The sequence below is a fragment of the Piliocolobus tephrosceles genome, chromosome 2, assembly GCF_002776525.5.
Source record: "Piliocolobus tephrosceles isolate RC106 chromosome 2, ASM277652v3, whole genome shotgun sequence".
Lineage (NCBI taxonomy): Eukaryota > Metazoa > Chordata > Mammalia > Primates > Cercopithecidae > Piliocolobus > Piliocolobus tephrosceles.
In genome coordinates, this window is record NC_045435.1 from 17,506,691 (window position 1) to 17,521,869 (window position 15,179).

A 15,179-nucleotide genomic window follows, 5' to 3' on the forward strand; every position below is an offset into this window, starting at 1 on the left:
ATTCTACACATCTGATCTTTGACAAACCTGACAAAAACAAGAAATGGGCAAAGGATTCCCTATTTAATAAATGGTGCTGGGAAAACTGACTAGCCTTATGTAGAAAGCTGAAACTGGATCCCTTCCTTACACCTCAAACAAAAATTAATTCAAGATGGATTAAAGACTTAAATGTTAGACCTAAAACCATAAAAACCCTGGAAGAAAACCTAGGCAATACCATTCAGGATATAGGCATGGGCAAGGACTTCATGTCTAAAACACCAAAAGCAATGGCAACAAAAGCCAAAATTGACAAATGGGATCTAATTAAACTAAAGAGCTTCTGCACAGCAAAATAAACTACCATCAGAGTAAACAGGCAACCTACAGAATGGGAGCAAATTTTTGCAATCTACTCATCTGAAAAAGGGCTAATATCCAGAATCTACGAAGAACTCAAACAAATTTACAAGAAAATAAACAAACAACCCCATCAAAAAGTGGGCGAAGGATACGAACAGAGACTTCTCAAAAGAAGACATTTATGCAGCCAACAGACACATGAAAAAATGTTCATCATCACTGGCCATCAGAGAAATGCAAATCAAAACCACAATGAGATACCATCTCACACCAGTTAGAATGGTGACCATTAAAGTCAGGAAACAACAGGTGCTGGAGAGGATGTAGAGAAATAGGAACACTTTTACATTGTTGGTGGGACTGTAAACTAGTTCAACCATTGTGGAAGACAGTGTGGTGATTCCTCAATGATCTAGAATTAAAGATATCATTTGACCCAGCCATCCCATTACTGGGTATCTACTGAAAGGATTATAAATCATGCTGCTATAAAAACACATCCACACATATGTTTATTGCGGCACTATTCACAATAGCAAAGACTTGGAACCAACCTGAATGTCCATCAATGATAGACTGGATAAAGAAAATGTGGCATATATACACCATGGAATACTATGCAGCCATAAAAAAGGATGAGTTCATGTCCTTTGTAGGGACATGCATGAAGCTGGAAACCATCATTCTCAGCAAACGATCGCAAGGACAAAAATCCAAACATCACATGTTCTCAGTCATAGGTGGGAATTGAAAAATGAGAACACTTGGACACAGGAAAGGGAACATCACACACTGGGGCCTGTCGTGGGGTGGGAGGAGCGGGGAGGGATAGCATTAGGAGAGATACCTAAAGTAAATGACGAGTTAATAGGTGCAGCACACCAAATGGCACATGTATACATATGTAACAAACCTGCATGTTGTGCACATGTACCCTAGAACTTAAAGTATAATTAAAAATAAAAAGAATACAATATAATCTATTTTTAATATACATATATATATAATAGAATTGAACAATTATTGGCCTCATTATAAAATCTAGGCAGAAACTACTTAGGTATATTTAGGTCTGTTTAGAAACTCTTTAAATAATATTTAGATATGCCAACAAAGCTTTGAGCCTACATAACTGGTATTTTTCTAACAATTATTTGATTGAAATATGGGCTGTCCTAGCAGTTTAGAAGAAGTCTTCAATGCTTCCCAACATTATTGAATTATTGTGAAAAAAATCAATGCTAAAAATCACTGGGTAAACAAAAAAATACAACCATCATTGTTGTTACTATAAAAGGAAAACTTGCTTGTAATCCCAGTTCTACCATTTACCAGCTGTGTTCAAGATCATATAACTTGAACAAGGCTTGTTTTTCCTCATCTAAAAAAACTGAAATGATTACAACAGTCTTTGTAAACCTTTTACAACATAATAGTTGTGTGATTTAAATTAAACAATTATGTGTGAGAGAAAATTATGAAAAACTATGCCAAAACAAGGTCTTATAAATCTTTGACCCTGGATTCGTCACCACTCCTGAGCCAAACCACCTACTTAGTGAGGGCTGCTGAAGGCCTTCCAGATCTGCATTTGTTCTTTGTCAAAGCTTGCTAACCACTTAGTCCCTTTTATCCCAATAAAACTGCTTCAGAGTGTAGCCTTTCCCAAACGTATCAAACTAAAACTCAATCTTAAGTCCTTCTCTTCCTTGCAAATTGATCTAAACTTGTATTACCTTAAAATTAAGGTAAATTAGTGAAGGGGCTTTTCCTGTGGCTCAGGATTTTCCAGTGTCTCATTTTAACTATTTTGGATTTTACACCAACTGAGGTTCATGACACTGCCTCTCTTCTCTCTAATTTATTACTATTATTATTTAACTTCAGATAAAATATCCAAGTTGCTATATCAGTTTTGTCATGACTTCAGTCTGGGTTCCTTTGCTGTTTAAATATGCTTTTGAAAATACAGACCCATTGTCCTGAAATGTGTTTATTTTGCCTGAAATCTTGGATTCCATTGCCTGAGAATATATGTGAGATGATAACTCAGTTGTCAGAACTGCCATAATAGCCTAATATTAGCATGTGTATTAAATATATAATTAAGACCTCTGAGTTGGAAATTTGCTGAGATACACTGTACGTATTTCCTTGATCAAATAATAATTTATCATCCTCATTGTCATGATGTAGTATACAATTACTTGGAGGCTGACATTTCATATACACTGTCATTATGAAAACCACCTGTTTGCTAAATTTTGTGTTCTTCATTTTAGAGATAAAACTACTAGATGTGTAAGAGTGAACCCTAATGTAAACCTTGGACTTTGGTGTCATAACGATGAGTCAGTGTAGGTACATTGATTATAACCAATGTAAAATTTTGGTATGGAATGTCAGTACTGAGGAAGGCTGTGAGTGGGTGAGGGCAGGGGGTATAGGAGAAATCTCTGTACTTTCCACTCAATTTTCCCATGAACCTAAAACTGCTCTAAAAATAAAGTTCATCAATTTAAAAAAAGGAAGAAAATAAAATACTTGGTGTGGTTAAGTGATTTGCTCAGGACTACTCAGGCCATGGATATCCAAAGATTTATAATGTAAACCTAGGTCCTCATTCTCTTTCTACAATACCCCAAAACATTCTGTGCCTCAAAGCCTGACAGCTTAGGCTATTTCCTATTTGAAAATAACATACAGGTCTTGATGATTAATTAGAGATTTTCTATACAGCAGGAGAGAGGTAAATATTCTGTAATAACAACTGCTACATATTAGGTCAAATAATGTAAAATTGCTATTATAGATTAATATTATTTTAAAATACATATTTCATCTTATTTTGATAAACAACATTTCACTCTAGATGATAACTTGCTTTCTGTAATTCCTGGTTTATTTTGTCATTTCGTCTGATGGTAATCGGCCTGCATAATGATTAGCAAATAACCTGTGACTTGTAAAAAGGTAAATCTTAGGCTAAGAAAATTGACTTTGTATAAAACTGTTCTGCTTTAATTTTTTTTCTTTTTTTTTTTTTTTTTTTTTTTTTGGATGGAGTTTTGCTCTTGTTGCCCAGTCTGGAGTGCAATGGCATGATCTCGGCTCACTGCAACCTCCACCTCCTAGGATCCAGAGATTCTCCTTGCTCAGCCTCCCCAGTAGCTGGGATTACAGGCACCCACCACCCACGCCTGGCTTTTTTTTTTTTTTTTTTTTTTTGTATTTTTAGTAGAGACGGGGTTTCACCATATTGCCCAGGCTGGTCTTGAACTCCTGACCTCAGAGGATTCTCCTGCCTTGACCTCCCAAAGTACTGGGATTACAGGTGTGAGCACCCAGCCTTTTGTCTATGTTTTGTTTGTTTGTTTAAAATTCTCTATTAAATATGCTAATAGAAAAATACATTAATATATACATATCAGAGTTCTTTAATTCTTGATCATTTCAAAAATAGATGCATAATTATTTCTCTAAAACATCTCACTAGTTGCTGTATAGTATGTGATCTGTCTTCCTAAGGATTAAATTCTTTCTTCTTTTATAGAATTGGAATGTTATGTGCTGTGCAATTATGCATACTAGATTTATGGCAAAAACAAAAGAAAAATTGTGGTTACCCGAAAGTAAAATAGTAAGTACAACATAAACATTGTGCTGGATATATAGAAAAATTTATCAATACCATAATTATTTTCTTTTACAGAATGGATGCCAAATACGTATTTATCTCACGGAAAATGTCACATCGCTTTTTTGGAGGTGAATTTAAAAAGCATTGCACATTTGATTAAAATGAATGATGACTCATTAGTTACAGCGTGTTGGGGGCAACCTCGTACCATTTAAGGTCATGACTTGAATGTAATATAAAGGTTTCATGATGTGTGTGTGTGTGTGTGTGTGTGTGTGTTTCTTTACTTTTGTAAATGGATAATGCTACTGCCTGAAAGCTGTCTGGGAATTCAGCCAACGAAAGAAGAGGGTGGCAATAACTCTGGGGACTTGAAAGAAAAGTGGCTGGCATTAGCTTGGTCCGCACTTTAAACTAAAATTAAAACAATGGACAGACATGTACAGTAATCTCTCTTTTAAGGAAAGAATAGAAAGCTTCTATAGTAGTGTCAAGTGGAACAATTTGGTCCTGGCCCAAGTTATGCAGCTGTTTCACAGGAAAATGGCAAAAGGCTTCAGTCCAAAGCAGGCAAATAAGGCATGATTGTTCATAAACAGTCACTGGGGCCCTCACATTTAGAACAAGGAAAACAACATTAGCATAAAGAAGGGCAGGTTCGGAACACCAGCCTCAGTGCAATGCCATGTTGTTGTGATTTACACAAAAGATAGTGGTGACACCTCCAAAAAAGCGATGTGACATTTTCAGTGAGATAAATATGTATTTGGCATCCATTCTGTAAAAGAAAATAATTATGGTATTGATAAATTTTTCTATATATCCAGCACAATGTTTATGTTGTACTTACTATTTTACTTTCGGGTAACCACAATTTTTCTTTTGTTTTTGCCATAAATCTAGTATGCATAATTGCACAATAAACCTAATTATTGTGAATAACTTATTCTTCAAAACATATTAGTCAAATACTTTTTAAGAAACAATGAAGTTTTGACCACAAATTAAATGTATTATTGAAGACAGCTACAGGATATAAAGAAATCATATAGCCACTATTCATTCCTGATTTTCACATGCTAATGAGAGGTGGGTCAGGTAAATGATAAAGATGATAAATATTAAGTGCTTGGGGCCTCACTCAAAGGCTAAGCTATAGTGTTGCTTCTCAGTGGTTCTTAAATAACAAAATGAAGATACAGGTACAATAGTTGCAAAGTAATGGAGTAGAACTTTGACAGTGATTACCTGAGTGAAACAGGTCATTCTAACCTGCTGATTAAGTATTTCACACATTTCATTTCAACTCCCACTCTTTTGTTGCTATTTTAAAATATGCAATACTCCCCATTATATGTTATTATTGTTATGTTTTATTTTAAAATGTGTTTTACAAAATTTTTTCTTATCCCTCTTCCACTTTTTGATTTGTTTTTTCAAGTTGATAGCCTTTCCTTTAGTGACTATCTTCACTTCCCTACACCCTACTAACTCCCAGATTAAACCATTTCAATTTGCATCCTGTTCTTTTTGCTCTAGTAAGACTTTTCTTTATGATCAGTAAGATTTCCTTCTGGGAAAATCCAATTATTTCAGACTTCTCTTGTTTTTTGTCCTCTCTGCTTCATCTGGCACTGTTGGAAATAGTATACATACTTCTGAAAGGCTAAAAATGAGACTGTTTTTAAAAGATCAATGCCTTCCTCTAATGGAGAAGATAGTTACTGTAACAATATAGAGAAGTTTATTTAAGATGATTATGAAGAATGAAGAAAAAGCAATAGTCCAAATGAAGAAAGGTATCAAAGAAGTTGATTCTAACTTTAATGCTAATGTCCTGACAGTCTGCAAGGAAATATGATAAAGGAGAAGTTGTGAATGGGAATATAACACAAGAAATCAGTTAATACATATTTACTTGTGGACCATAGCATACAGAATATAAGATTGGGATCTATGAAGATGAAGGCAACATATCATGATTACTTTACTTTGAAGACGTTGTAGAGCTCATGAGTTATTTGCCAAAAGCTACCATATTAAATTACAGATTTTTATGTGGTTATGAACCCATGCCAGAAATGATTAGTTTGGTAGAAATTCGACAAGTTTCCAGAAATATTATAAATATAGAAGAAAGCCTAATAAAGGAGGATGGCAACAGTGAAATATATCACGAAACTTGCCAGTTCACCGCCCTAAAGCATCTAGGGGCTCAACTTCAGTAGTAAAAACCATTGTCAGCCCCATTCTAGTTTTTCAAAAGTAACTTTAGCTAGAATAAATGGAAATTTACATTTAGCAATGGAAGTAGCTCACTCACTCATTTTAAATCTGGATAAATTCTCACTCATTTTAAATCGGGATAAATACGAAAATTTAGTTAAAACTTTAGTTGAGACTTAGTTTTCTCTTCTGTAAAATAGGAAGCCTTTCTTATTTCCTTTCTCTGTTTGCAAAATGATAGTAATCAGGAAACTTCTGACAAAAGGTAATATTTTCCATTTTATAAGTCTCTTGAAATTTGTATTCTTAAATAAAATAAATGAGAAATGTTGCGCTTTTCATTCATCTGCAGTGCAGAGGATTATTACACATCCAAGATTATCTCTAGGTAACTGAAAAGAGATTAAAAGAAGACACATTCATTCAACCATATCTTAGATGAGTGATATAAACTACTTAAATATTTAATTATATAAAACGTAAAGTCTAATGATTTCCATAAGTAAAATAATGTTTCTACAGTTGGAAGTAGATATGGAATCAAAGAATCATTGTAAGACAATCGGATGCTACTAGAGCAGGCACTCATTTATTTTCAAGCATTCTATAAAACATGTTCCCTAATTTCACCTCATTTAATTGCATAAATTGTGCACATAATCCAAATGTATAAAAACGTACTTTTGGATAAATCTGAAGGAAAGAAGAGCAAAAACAATGTCTGCAAAATAATTACTAGAAGAGAGAACAGTTTAAAAATATCAAAACTGTGGTAAAGAGGGCATGGTTTTATTAATATGGTAAAAAATATAATACATACACTTGATGAAGTTAAAATGTCAGGCATCTATCGTACAATTCTTTTAGAAAAAATCCTGATGGATGGGACAATATGAAACTTATACGTAAATAATATAAATGTTATTGGAGGCAAATTTTTAGTAATTTAACCTGATTTTCCAGAAGCAATCTCATATAGTTATATACAAAGAACAATTTAATTCCTTCTATTAAAATTTAAACAGAACTCAGATAAATTGGAATCTTTTAAAAAATCAAGTAAATTCCATAAAGGTAGGCCTAGAGTGTTCCTATATTAGAATGATCATATTGTTTTCAAATAGAATTTAAATAATCCATATTTAAATATCCATATGTAAGTAAGTTCTGCTTAATAATTGGTATTCTTTGACTAGCTATTTATAAACACAAATTTCAAAAGGTGAAGTTTTAGAGTTGAAGTGACATTATCACATTGATGTGCCTATATTCTAATAATGAAATTACTTTACAATTAAGCACATTGAGTTTGTGACACATTACTTGTTTCATTGGGTGTTTCATAAGAAATATAGATTTGATTGCCTTTTATGAAAATAATTCTCCATGTAACTTTAAAACCTGGACATATTTTGGGGATGCTTCGGTATTTTCTAAGTTTTTCATGGGAGAACTAAGTTCAACAATGGGTAGCTTTTAGAGTCTGATGATATAAACAGTGACTGATACACTCCATTCAGGTTTAAGTATCTTACTGGAAAAAATAAAAAAGAAATACCATCTGGAAATCTTCCCAGAAACTTCACTAGATGACAAAGTAAAAACCAGTCTTCCATAGCCATTAATGAAGACATGGTTCATGGGGTTATCTGTTCTAGAGATCACTTTGTCCACCAAGAAATGACAAAAACTGTGGATTTCTGCAGTTAAAGCCTGTAACAAAAGCAAGATAAAAGAAAAAAGTAAAAAGCTTTATTGCTCATTAACTCACTTACAGTGGTTTTCCTTTGGATTCACAAGTCAAAATTAAAGGCTGTCCTTCTTGTGGAAAAGGAGTCGATGGTATAATCTTAACTGATGGTGTATCTAGAAACAAAAGAATATTAAGAAGGGTGATTAAACACACACAAAACTAGATATTTAATAACTGTGCACCATGCTGTGTGTTCAGCATTTCTTATATATTATTTATAATTGCGTATATTTATAAAGGGTTTCTTAGATTTGGTAAAATAGGGTGTGTGATTTAAAAAGCTAACAACCTGTCTATGTAAAGCGAACAAAAATATCTCAATATCTCCTGAGCACCACTGTTGTATTTTTTCTGAAATCTGAATTTAAAAGTGAAATTGCAAAAAGTGGTTCAGATGAATATCAAGCATTTCATACAATTGTTTCTTAAACTATTTATAGACGGCTGTGAATACTATTATTATGGGCTGAATGCATTCATGTGCATCTGAATAACAACACTTTCATTGTTACGGGAATACCAGGGACTCACAATAAGGAACCCACAATGAACTCAAGATCAATTACTGTCTCACAAGCGTTATGCAGAATCTTTTCAAAATGCAATGATGCGGCACTGGGTACATGCGGCTGGCTCTGAAGTACAGCTAGTGAGTCACTTCGAATAGCATTGATGATTTTATTAAAAGTTAACATTTGTTATATATGCTACTGCATGTTTGTTAGAAAATTATTTGTTCCCATTTAACAATAAATCATCCCTAGTGAGAATTAAAGAATATTTTCAGACATTTATATGTATAACTTGTATGACATACAATATTCCTCAATCAACACAAAGATAAGATATTTCATAGAAGAAATGGAAAATAAGCTCAAAAAAGGGACAATATTAACACATTCTTTCTTTATGAGACTTTGCTAGTCCTGGCATTGTCTGGTCCACAGTCAATGTGGAATCATCTTCTCCTCTTATCTTCACATTCTCTACAATAAACTAAACTGGCTCTGAACTCTCCAGAAGATCACAATTATTCTTACTCTTCCCTTCTTAGCTGTAACAGAAGAATTGATCTGCACTGTTATTAGACACATTCTTTGATTTTGGAGCCAGTTAAATGAGTTACTATCAATTGTGTAATTTTTAAGTGGGTTACCTTATCTAAGGAAAATATGATTTAGATGTTTCATATATAGAATAATAAAGTATAATATAAAATGTAATAGTTTATATCATACTTTAAAATTATGTATGCTTTTCAAATGCATTCTCTGTCAATTATTTAAACAAGAGAATGCATTTAAGATAATAAAAAATAATATTCTGGTTGCAAATAAGCATTTCAAATACATCACAGTAAATATTTGTGGTGTAAAATGACTTAGGAAGAAAAATTAATCTGAAGAAATATGATACATATTCATCATACTTTTTTAACTGTTAGAAAAAAATTGAATATCAGATTTAAACATACTTTATTAATTTTTCCCATTATCAGCACATCTATGGAATCAGTTATTGACTAGGATAATCATATAATTTCATCTCTGAAGCAGGACATTTTTAAAAGAAAAAGAGAAAATATTAATGTGTGAACCACACTGTTCTGGTCAAACTGAGGTCTATGGTCTTTTGACCTCTAACTAAACATATATATAGCAAAATTTATTTTCCCCATGACGTATTATAAAGGAAAGTTTAATTTTCATGGAAAAAGTTTGAGGTGAAAGATCAGAAATGTATAATTTCGGGAAACAGAATTATGTTAACATGGGTGTCTGTGATGTTTAATTTTGTGTGTCGATTGGACTGTGTCTTGGGGTACCCAGCTATTCGACCAAACATTATTCTGGGCGTGAATGTGAGGCTGCTTTTTGGATGAGATTAACATTAAAGTTGCTAGACTGAGTAGAGCAGATGGCACGCCATGATATGAAAGGGCCTCATCTAGTTTCCTGGAGGACTAAATAAAATAAAAAGGCGGCTCCTCCTCCAAGTAGAAAAGAAATCTTCCTGCCCGATGTCGTTTGAACTGCAACACTGACTTTTTTCCTGCCTTTAGAACAGAATGGAAATTTGGGGTCTTTCTGGGTCTTGATCCCGAGACCTTTGGACTGGAACATGTCATCAATTCTCTTCGTTCTCAGGCCATTAGACTCAGAGTGGAACTAAGCCATTGGCATTCTTGGTCTTCCAGCTTGGTGACTCACTTTGCAAATCTTGGGATTTCACCTCCATAATCATATGGACAATTCCTTACAATAAATCTCCTTTTATATGTATGTACAGCCTATTGGCTCCATGTCTCTGGAGAACCCTAATACGGTGTCCAGTGTCCTCACAAAGAGACCTGGAGGCGTGTCTTTTATTGAGTTGGGGAATGTGCCAGGTGGTAATGTCAAGAAGCTCTGAGAAGTGAGACAGGAAGGGAAGGAAGTAAATGAAGCCTGTGTTATTGACCAGACTACCCCGTGAGCAAAGCAAATTGAGTTCAATTCCACTGTGGCACTGAGAGTGAGTGGAAGACATGACTCTGAGTTCCCTTACTTGATGGGCAAGAGGCGGGACTGTTTATGGAATATGTATCGTCTTTGGTTGAGGACTGCTCGCGGGGGTGGGGGTGGGGGAGGTTGGTGAGGAGCAGGTGTTGTTTCCCAGGCACTTTTGCCCTTCTCAGTACACAAAAATAGTACGTGCCAAAGGGAAATGGAAGACCGCCATCAGGATCTGCTTCAGAAAGGTAAATTACACGGTGGCAGGCAGCTGTGAGAAAAGAGGAAGGCAAAATGTGGCTTTGCTCTGCCTGTTTAGTTTGAGCAGCACAGGAGAGGCGAGAATATGTGTAACAAATGTTCCCTTGAAGCATGATTCAGCATTCCTTTTAGATCTGGCACACAGAATTTCCTTCATAAGCAATCGCCAAAGCAGGTAATATTAAACTTAGCACACATTTCCATAATACTCTCAGGAATAACCTAAATAAACTCTAAGTTACTAAAAATCAAGAGATGTAAGACAGTATTCATTTATTTGACTTCAAAATTATTCCAAGTTTTTGATTAGTTCCTGTTTCTAAGACTTATCTTTCCAAATAAATAAGTAAACAAAAAAAGGAATTTATGCAAAGATAATTTTAAAAAGGAGATTTAAAAAATTGTCTTCCCTAGATTTCCTTGATGAATACCTATGCCTCATCTGCTCCTCAAACCCCTCCCTGCCACACGCCTACTCCTGGTTCAACTCTCGGGTCCCTGGCTACACTTTCTCAGATTCTGTTGCGTGGTATTTTTCTATGTAGCCTTTACATGTTTAAGATCAGGGTGAATGGGATTCAAATTCTGTTCTCTCATGATTTTCTCTAGGCCTTTTAAGCCTCACTCATATCTTTAGTTTCCATGTACTTACTAGTCACTCACGGATTTGTGTCCTAGTTCTACTCTGCTTCACAAGCTTATTTATGTGCAATGCCTATGTGGCATGTTCACTTGGATATCTAAAAGGCCTGGCACATTTGATGTATTCAAAATGAACTCAGTCTCCAATCTTCCCCCAACATGTTTCTCCTTCATAGATCTCTAACTCTATAGATACGACTAGCATCCGTGCAGTGACATATACCAAATACCTAATGTTTCCCTGTTTTTTCTACAATCAATTACCCCTGAACTCTTGTTAATCTATCTTCTAAATAATTTTCAAATTAATTCACTATTTCTTCATAGTTTCGTAGCCACTATTTTAATCTAGTTTGCCAAAATACTAAATGATCTCCTTTGTGTCAAAATTTTCACCCTTTAAATCTTACTCTTATAACTAAACAAAATTATCTTCTCAAAACATAAATCTGGTCACATCAACTTACTAATTAAAACCTTTCATAATCTTTTCTCTCAAAAATTATTAAACCATTTAAGTCCTGCATAACCTCTATCCTTTATGTTCTTGTCTTCTAATATTCTGTTTTATTATTTGAATTCCAGGCAATTTTATTTTTATCAAGTTCTTTAATAAACGTGTTTCATTTTGCCTTCATACAAATTATCAGCAATGCTCCATTTTGGAGAGATTCCTTGCTTATTTAATTCTTACATGTTTTAAAAATCTTAATTCAAATGCCATTTGCTAAGCGCAATCATTCATTACCTTCAAATCTGATCAGATACCACTGCTGCATGTTCCTTTTTTCACCCTCGTGTAATGTTCTTTTTAAAAGTCATTGATATATCCTCCATGTCTTGCATAATGTTTAAAAAAAGTGTGTGCTTAATAAATAATTATTAAATGAGTGGAAGTAATATTCTTTTTATTTTCTTTTTTTTAGACAAGGTCTCACTCTGTCCCCTAGCCTGGAGTGCAGTGGTGTGATCACAGCTCACCGCAGCCTCGGCCTCCTGGGCTCACATGAGCAATCCTCCAGCCTCAGCCTAGTAAGTAGCTGGGACCACAGGTGTGCTCCACCATGCCTGGCTAATTTTCTTTCTCTCTTTCTCTCTCTCTCTTTCTTTTTCCCTCCCTCCCTCCCTCCCTCCCTTCCTTCCTCCCTCCCTTCCTTCCTTCCTTCCTTCCTTCCTTCCTTCCTTCTTTCCTTCCTTCCTTCTTTCCTTCCTTCCTTCCTTCCTTCCTTCCTTCCTTCCTTTCTTTCCCCCCTTTTTTGAAGAGACAGAGTCTCACTGTGTTGCCCAGGCTGGTCTTGAACTCCTGGCCTCACATGATCCTCCCACCTTGGCCTCCAAATGTGCAGGGATTACAGGTGTGAACTACCATGCATGGCCAGCAATAAAATTTGTGATATATCTTTTCATCATCATTTTATTACACTATTCTAAAATATTTTTAAATGCTTAATTGAAATTTATTGGTGCCTGATGTTTAGAATGTAGATGAACAAGATTAACATTATAATGAATATTAAATATTAATATTTAATTATTAAGTGATAGAATTAATTAATATATCAATTAACATATAGTTAATGTTAAATATTTAAATTGCAAACCTTAGGTTAATTTTTAATCTTAGTTCATAGTTAATTTAATGTGGAATACTATTCAACCATAAAAAGAATGAGACCCAGTCATTTTTAACAAAATGTACGCAACTGGAGATCATTATGTTTTGTGAAATAAGTGATGCACAGAAACACAAACATCACATGTTCTCACTTATTTCTGGGATATAAAAATCAAATCAATTCAACCCATAATCATAGAGCGTAGAAGGATGATTACCAAAGGCTCAGAAGGATACTGGGGGTTTGAGAGGGAGGTAGGAATGGTTAATGAGTGCAAGAAGAAAATCAGAAAGAATGAACAAGACTTACTATTTGATAGCACAACGAAGTGACTAGAGTCAATAATAATTGAATTATACATTTTAAAATAAGTTGCAGAAGGTAATTGGACTGTTTGTAACTCAAAGAATAAATGCTTGAGGGGATAGATAACCCATTCTCCATGGTGTGCTTATTTCACATTGCATACCTGTATCAAAACATCTCATGGACCCCATAAATATATACGCCAATTATGTACCCACAGAAAGTTTTTAAAAAAGAAAAATTTTCTTAAATGGATATTGCACACTCTCTGTTACAAATAATCTGCATTGGATATCATTAGGTAACAATTTTCTATGTTGATAAAAATGCCAATTTCTCTTTAATGCAAATACCACATGTGTAAACTATTTTTCACTCACCTGATTTTGGCAGAGGTAGTTCTCAATTGTGAAGACATTTATTTAATTATTCAGCCAAAGCTAGCTTATATTTCTGTGATATAAATTATTCCTCTTTAAACATGCCATTTTAGAATAGTCACCAAATACCTTTTTATTAACCACAAGTACTACAGTAATGGTGTTATTATCTTGACTCTCGAATAATTGTTTTTAATAGCAGGAAGTAATTTTGGCTTTGATAAAGATCTCTGTCATTATTTCTATTTATTTTCATCAGTTTATTGTACATGAGAGAGTTGATTAAGCAATGTTATTCTAAAAACATTTTAGTAAGATATCAATGATATTCTAGAAATAATACTTGTAAATGAGTTTAGAACTGCCATACTTTGTTAGCTAACCAAAGAACAGAAAAGTAGTCATCTCAAAAACTGAGTTAATTTTGACAGTCTTCACTTTCCAGGATGCCGGCAAACTATTTATTTTAATGTGTGAGACTCCCGTGTAAACATATTTCTCTCTATTATTTATTTTGTTACATATCAAAATGAATGGATTATTTGTCAGGAATGGCACAATGCACAACAGATTACATGTAAATGGTTTTCTAAAATAACCTTAAATTTATGCACTTACTGTGCTACTCTGCTTTTTACTGACCCAGATATGAATAGTAATGTAGTCACTACTGCATCATCCAAACTTTTCCTTGCATGCCTTTGCCAAATTACCTACTAAGATTTAGGAAAAAAGCTTGTATTATTTTGTGTGTTTTTTTTTTTTTCTGTGAATGAATATGTTTTATAATTATAGATTTTCTTCTGGTTCATAGTTTTTCATTTTAAACATATTTCAAAGGATTGAAATTGGGAATATTTTCTAAACCAAATTTTACTTAAATAGCAATTCCAGCCTTACTGTGAAAATGATTCCTCCGTTTTCCTCTGTAGGAGCAATGTGGGTTACATTTAACCCTGCTCTGCTATTTCACAAAACAGAATGACTCTTTTGGTTCAATACATTGGAGATGTGTATGATGTTCTGTTTTTAATTTACTGATATAATGTATTGTGTTGTACCAATTAGTAATAGTTAAAAAGGAGGTTAGAAAAAATGAATTAATATGACTGCTATTTATTTATTCTAGTTTTGTCCTATATGTTAAACTCAGATCTTTTTTGCAAAGTAGCAATTTTCATGCTGTTTTAAAATGCCTTTCAAAAAAAGTCAGGTATTTCAACATTGTATCTGTTAAATATCCATGAATGTATATAATGTATATTTATCATATATTCACATTTTGAGCACTCAAAATCTGATAATTAACTTACTCAATTGTGTGTCTTTATATCTTATGCTTAGTAAATTATAAGAGTTACTTTAAGTGTTGTATAAATAAATAAAAGTTTTGTTCAAAATGCAAAAAAAATGTGGAAGTTTTGCACAAGTGTATAAAGACGGGCATATATTCAATCATTCACAAATAATTTTTCAGTACTTGTAAGTATCCAACTAAAATACACAGATATTTTAAAA

At 33.7% G+C, this 15,179-nt stretch overlaps 1 protein-coding gene across 1 annotated transcript in view; it reads right to left on the minus strand.

Annotated features, from left to right (window-relative positions):
- CADM2 (cell adhesion molecule 2) overlaps window positions 1-15,179 on the minus strand; it is a 1,093,258-nt gene that overhangs the window by 106,664 nt on the left and 971,415 nt on the right. Inside the window, exon 7 of the mRNA XM_026457246.1 lies at window positions 7,987-8,077. Coding sequence (XP_026313031.1) covers window positions 7,987-8,077 — 91 coding nt within the window. The remainder of the gene's footprint in view (window positions 1-7,986; window positions 8,078-15,179) is intronic.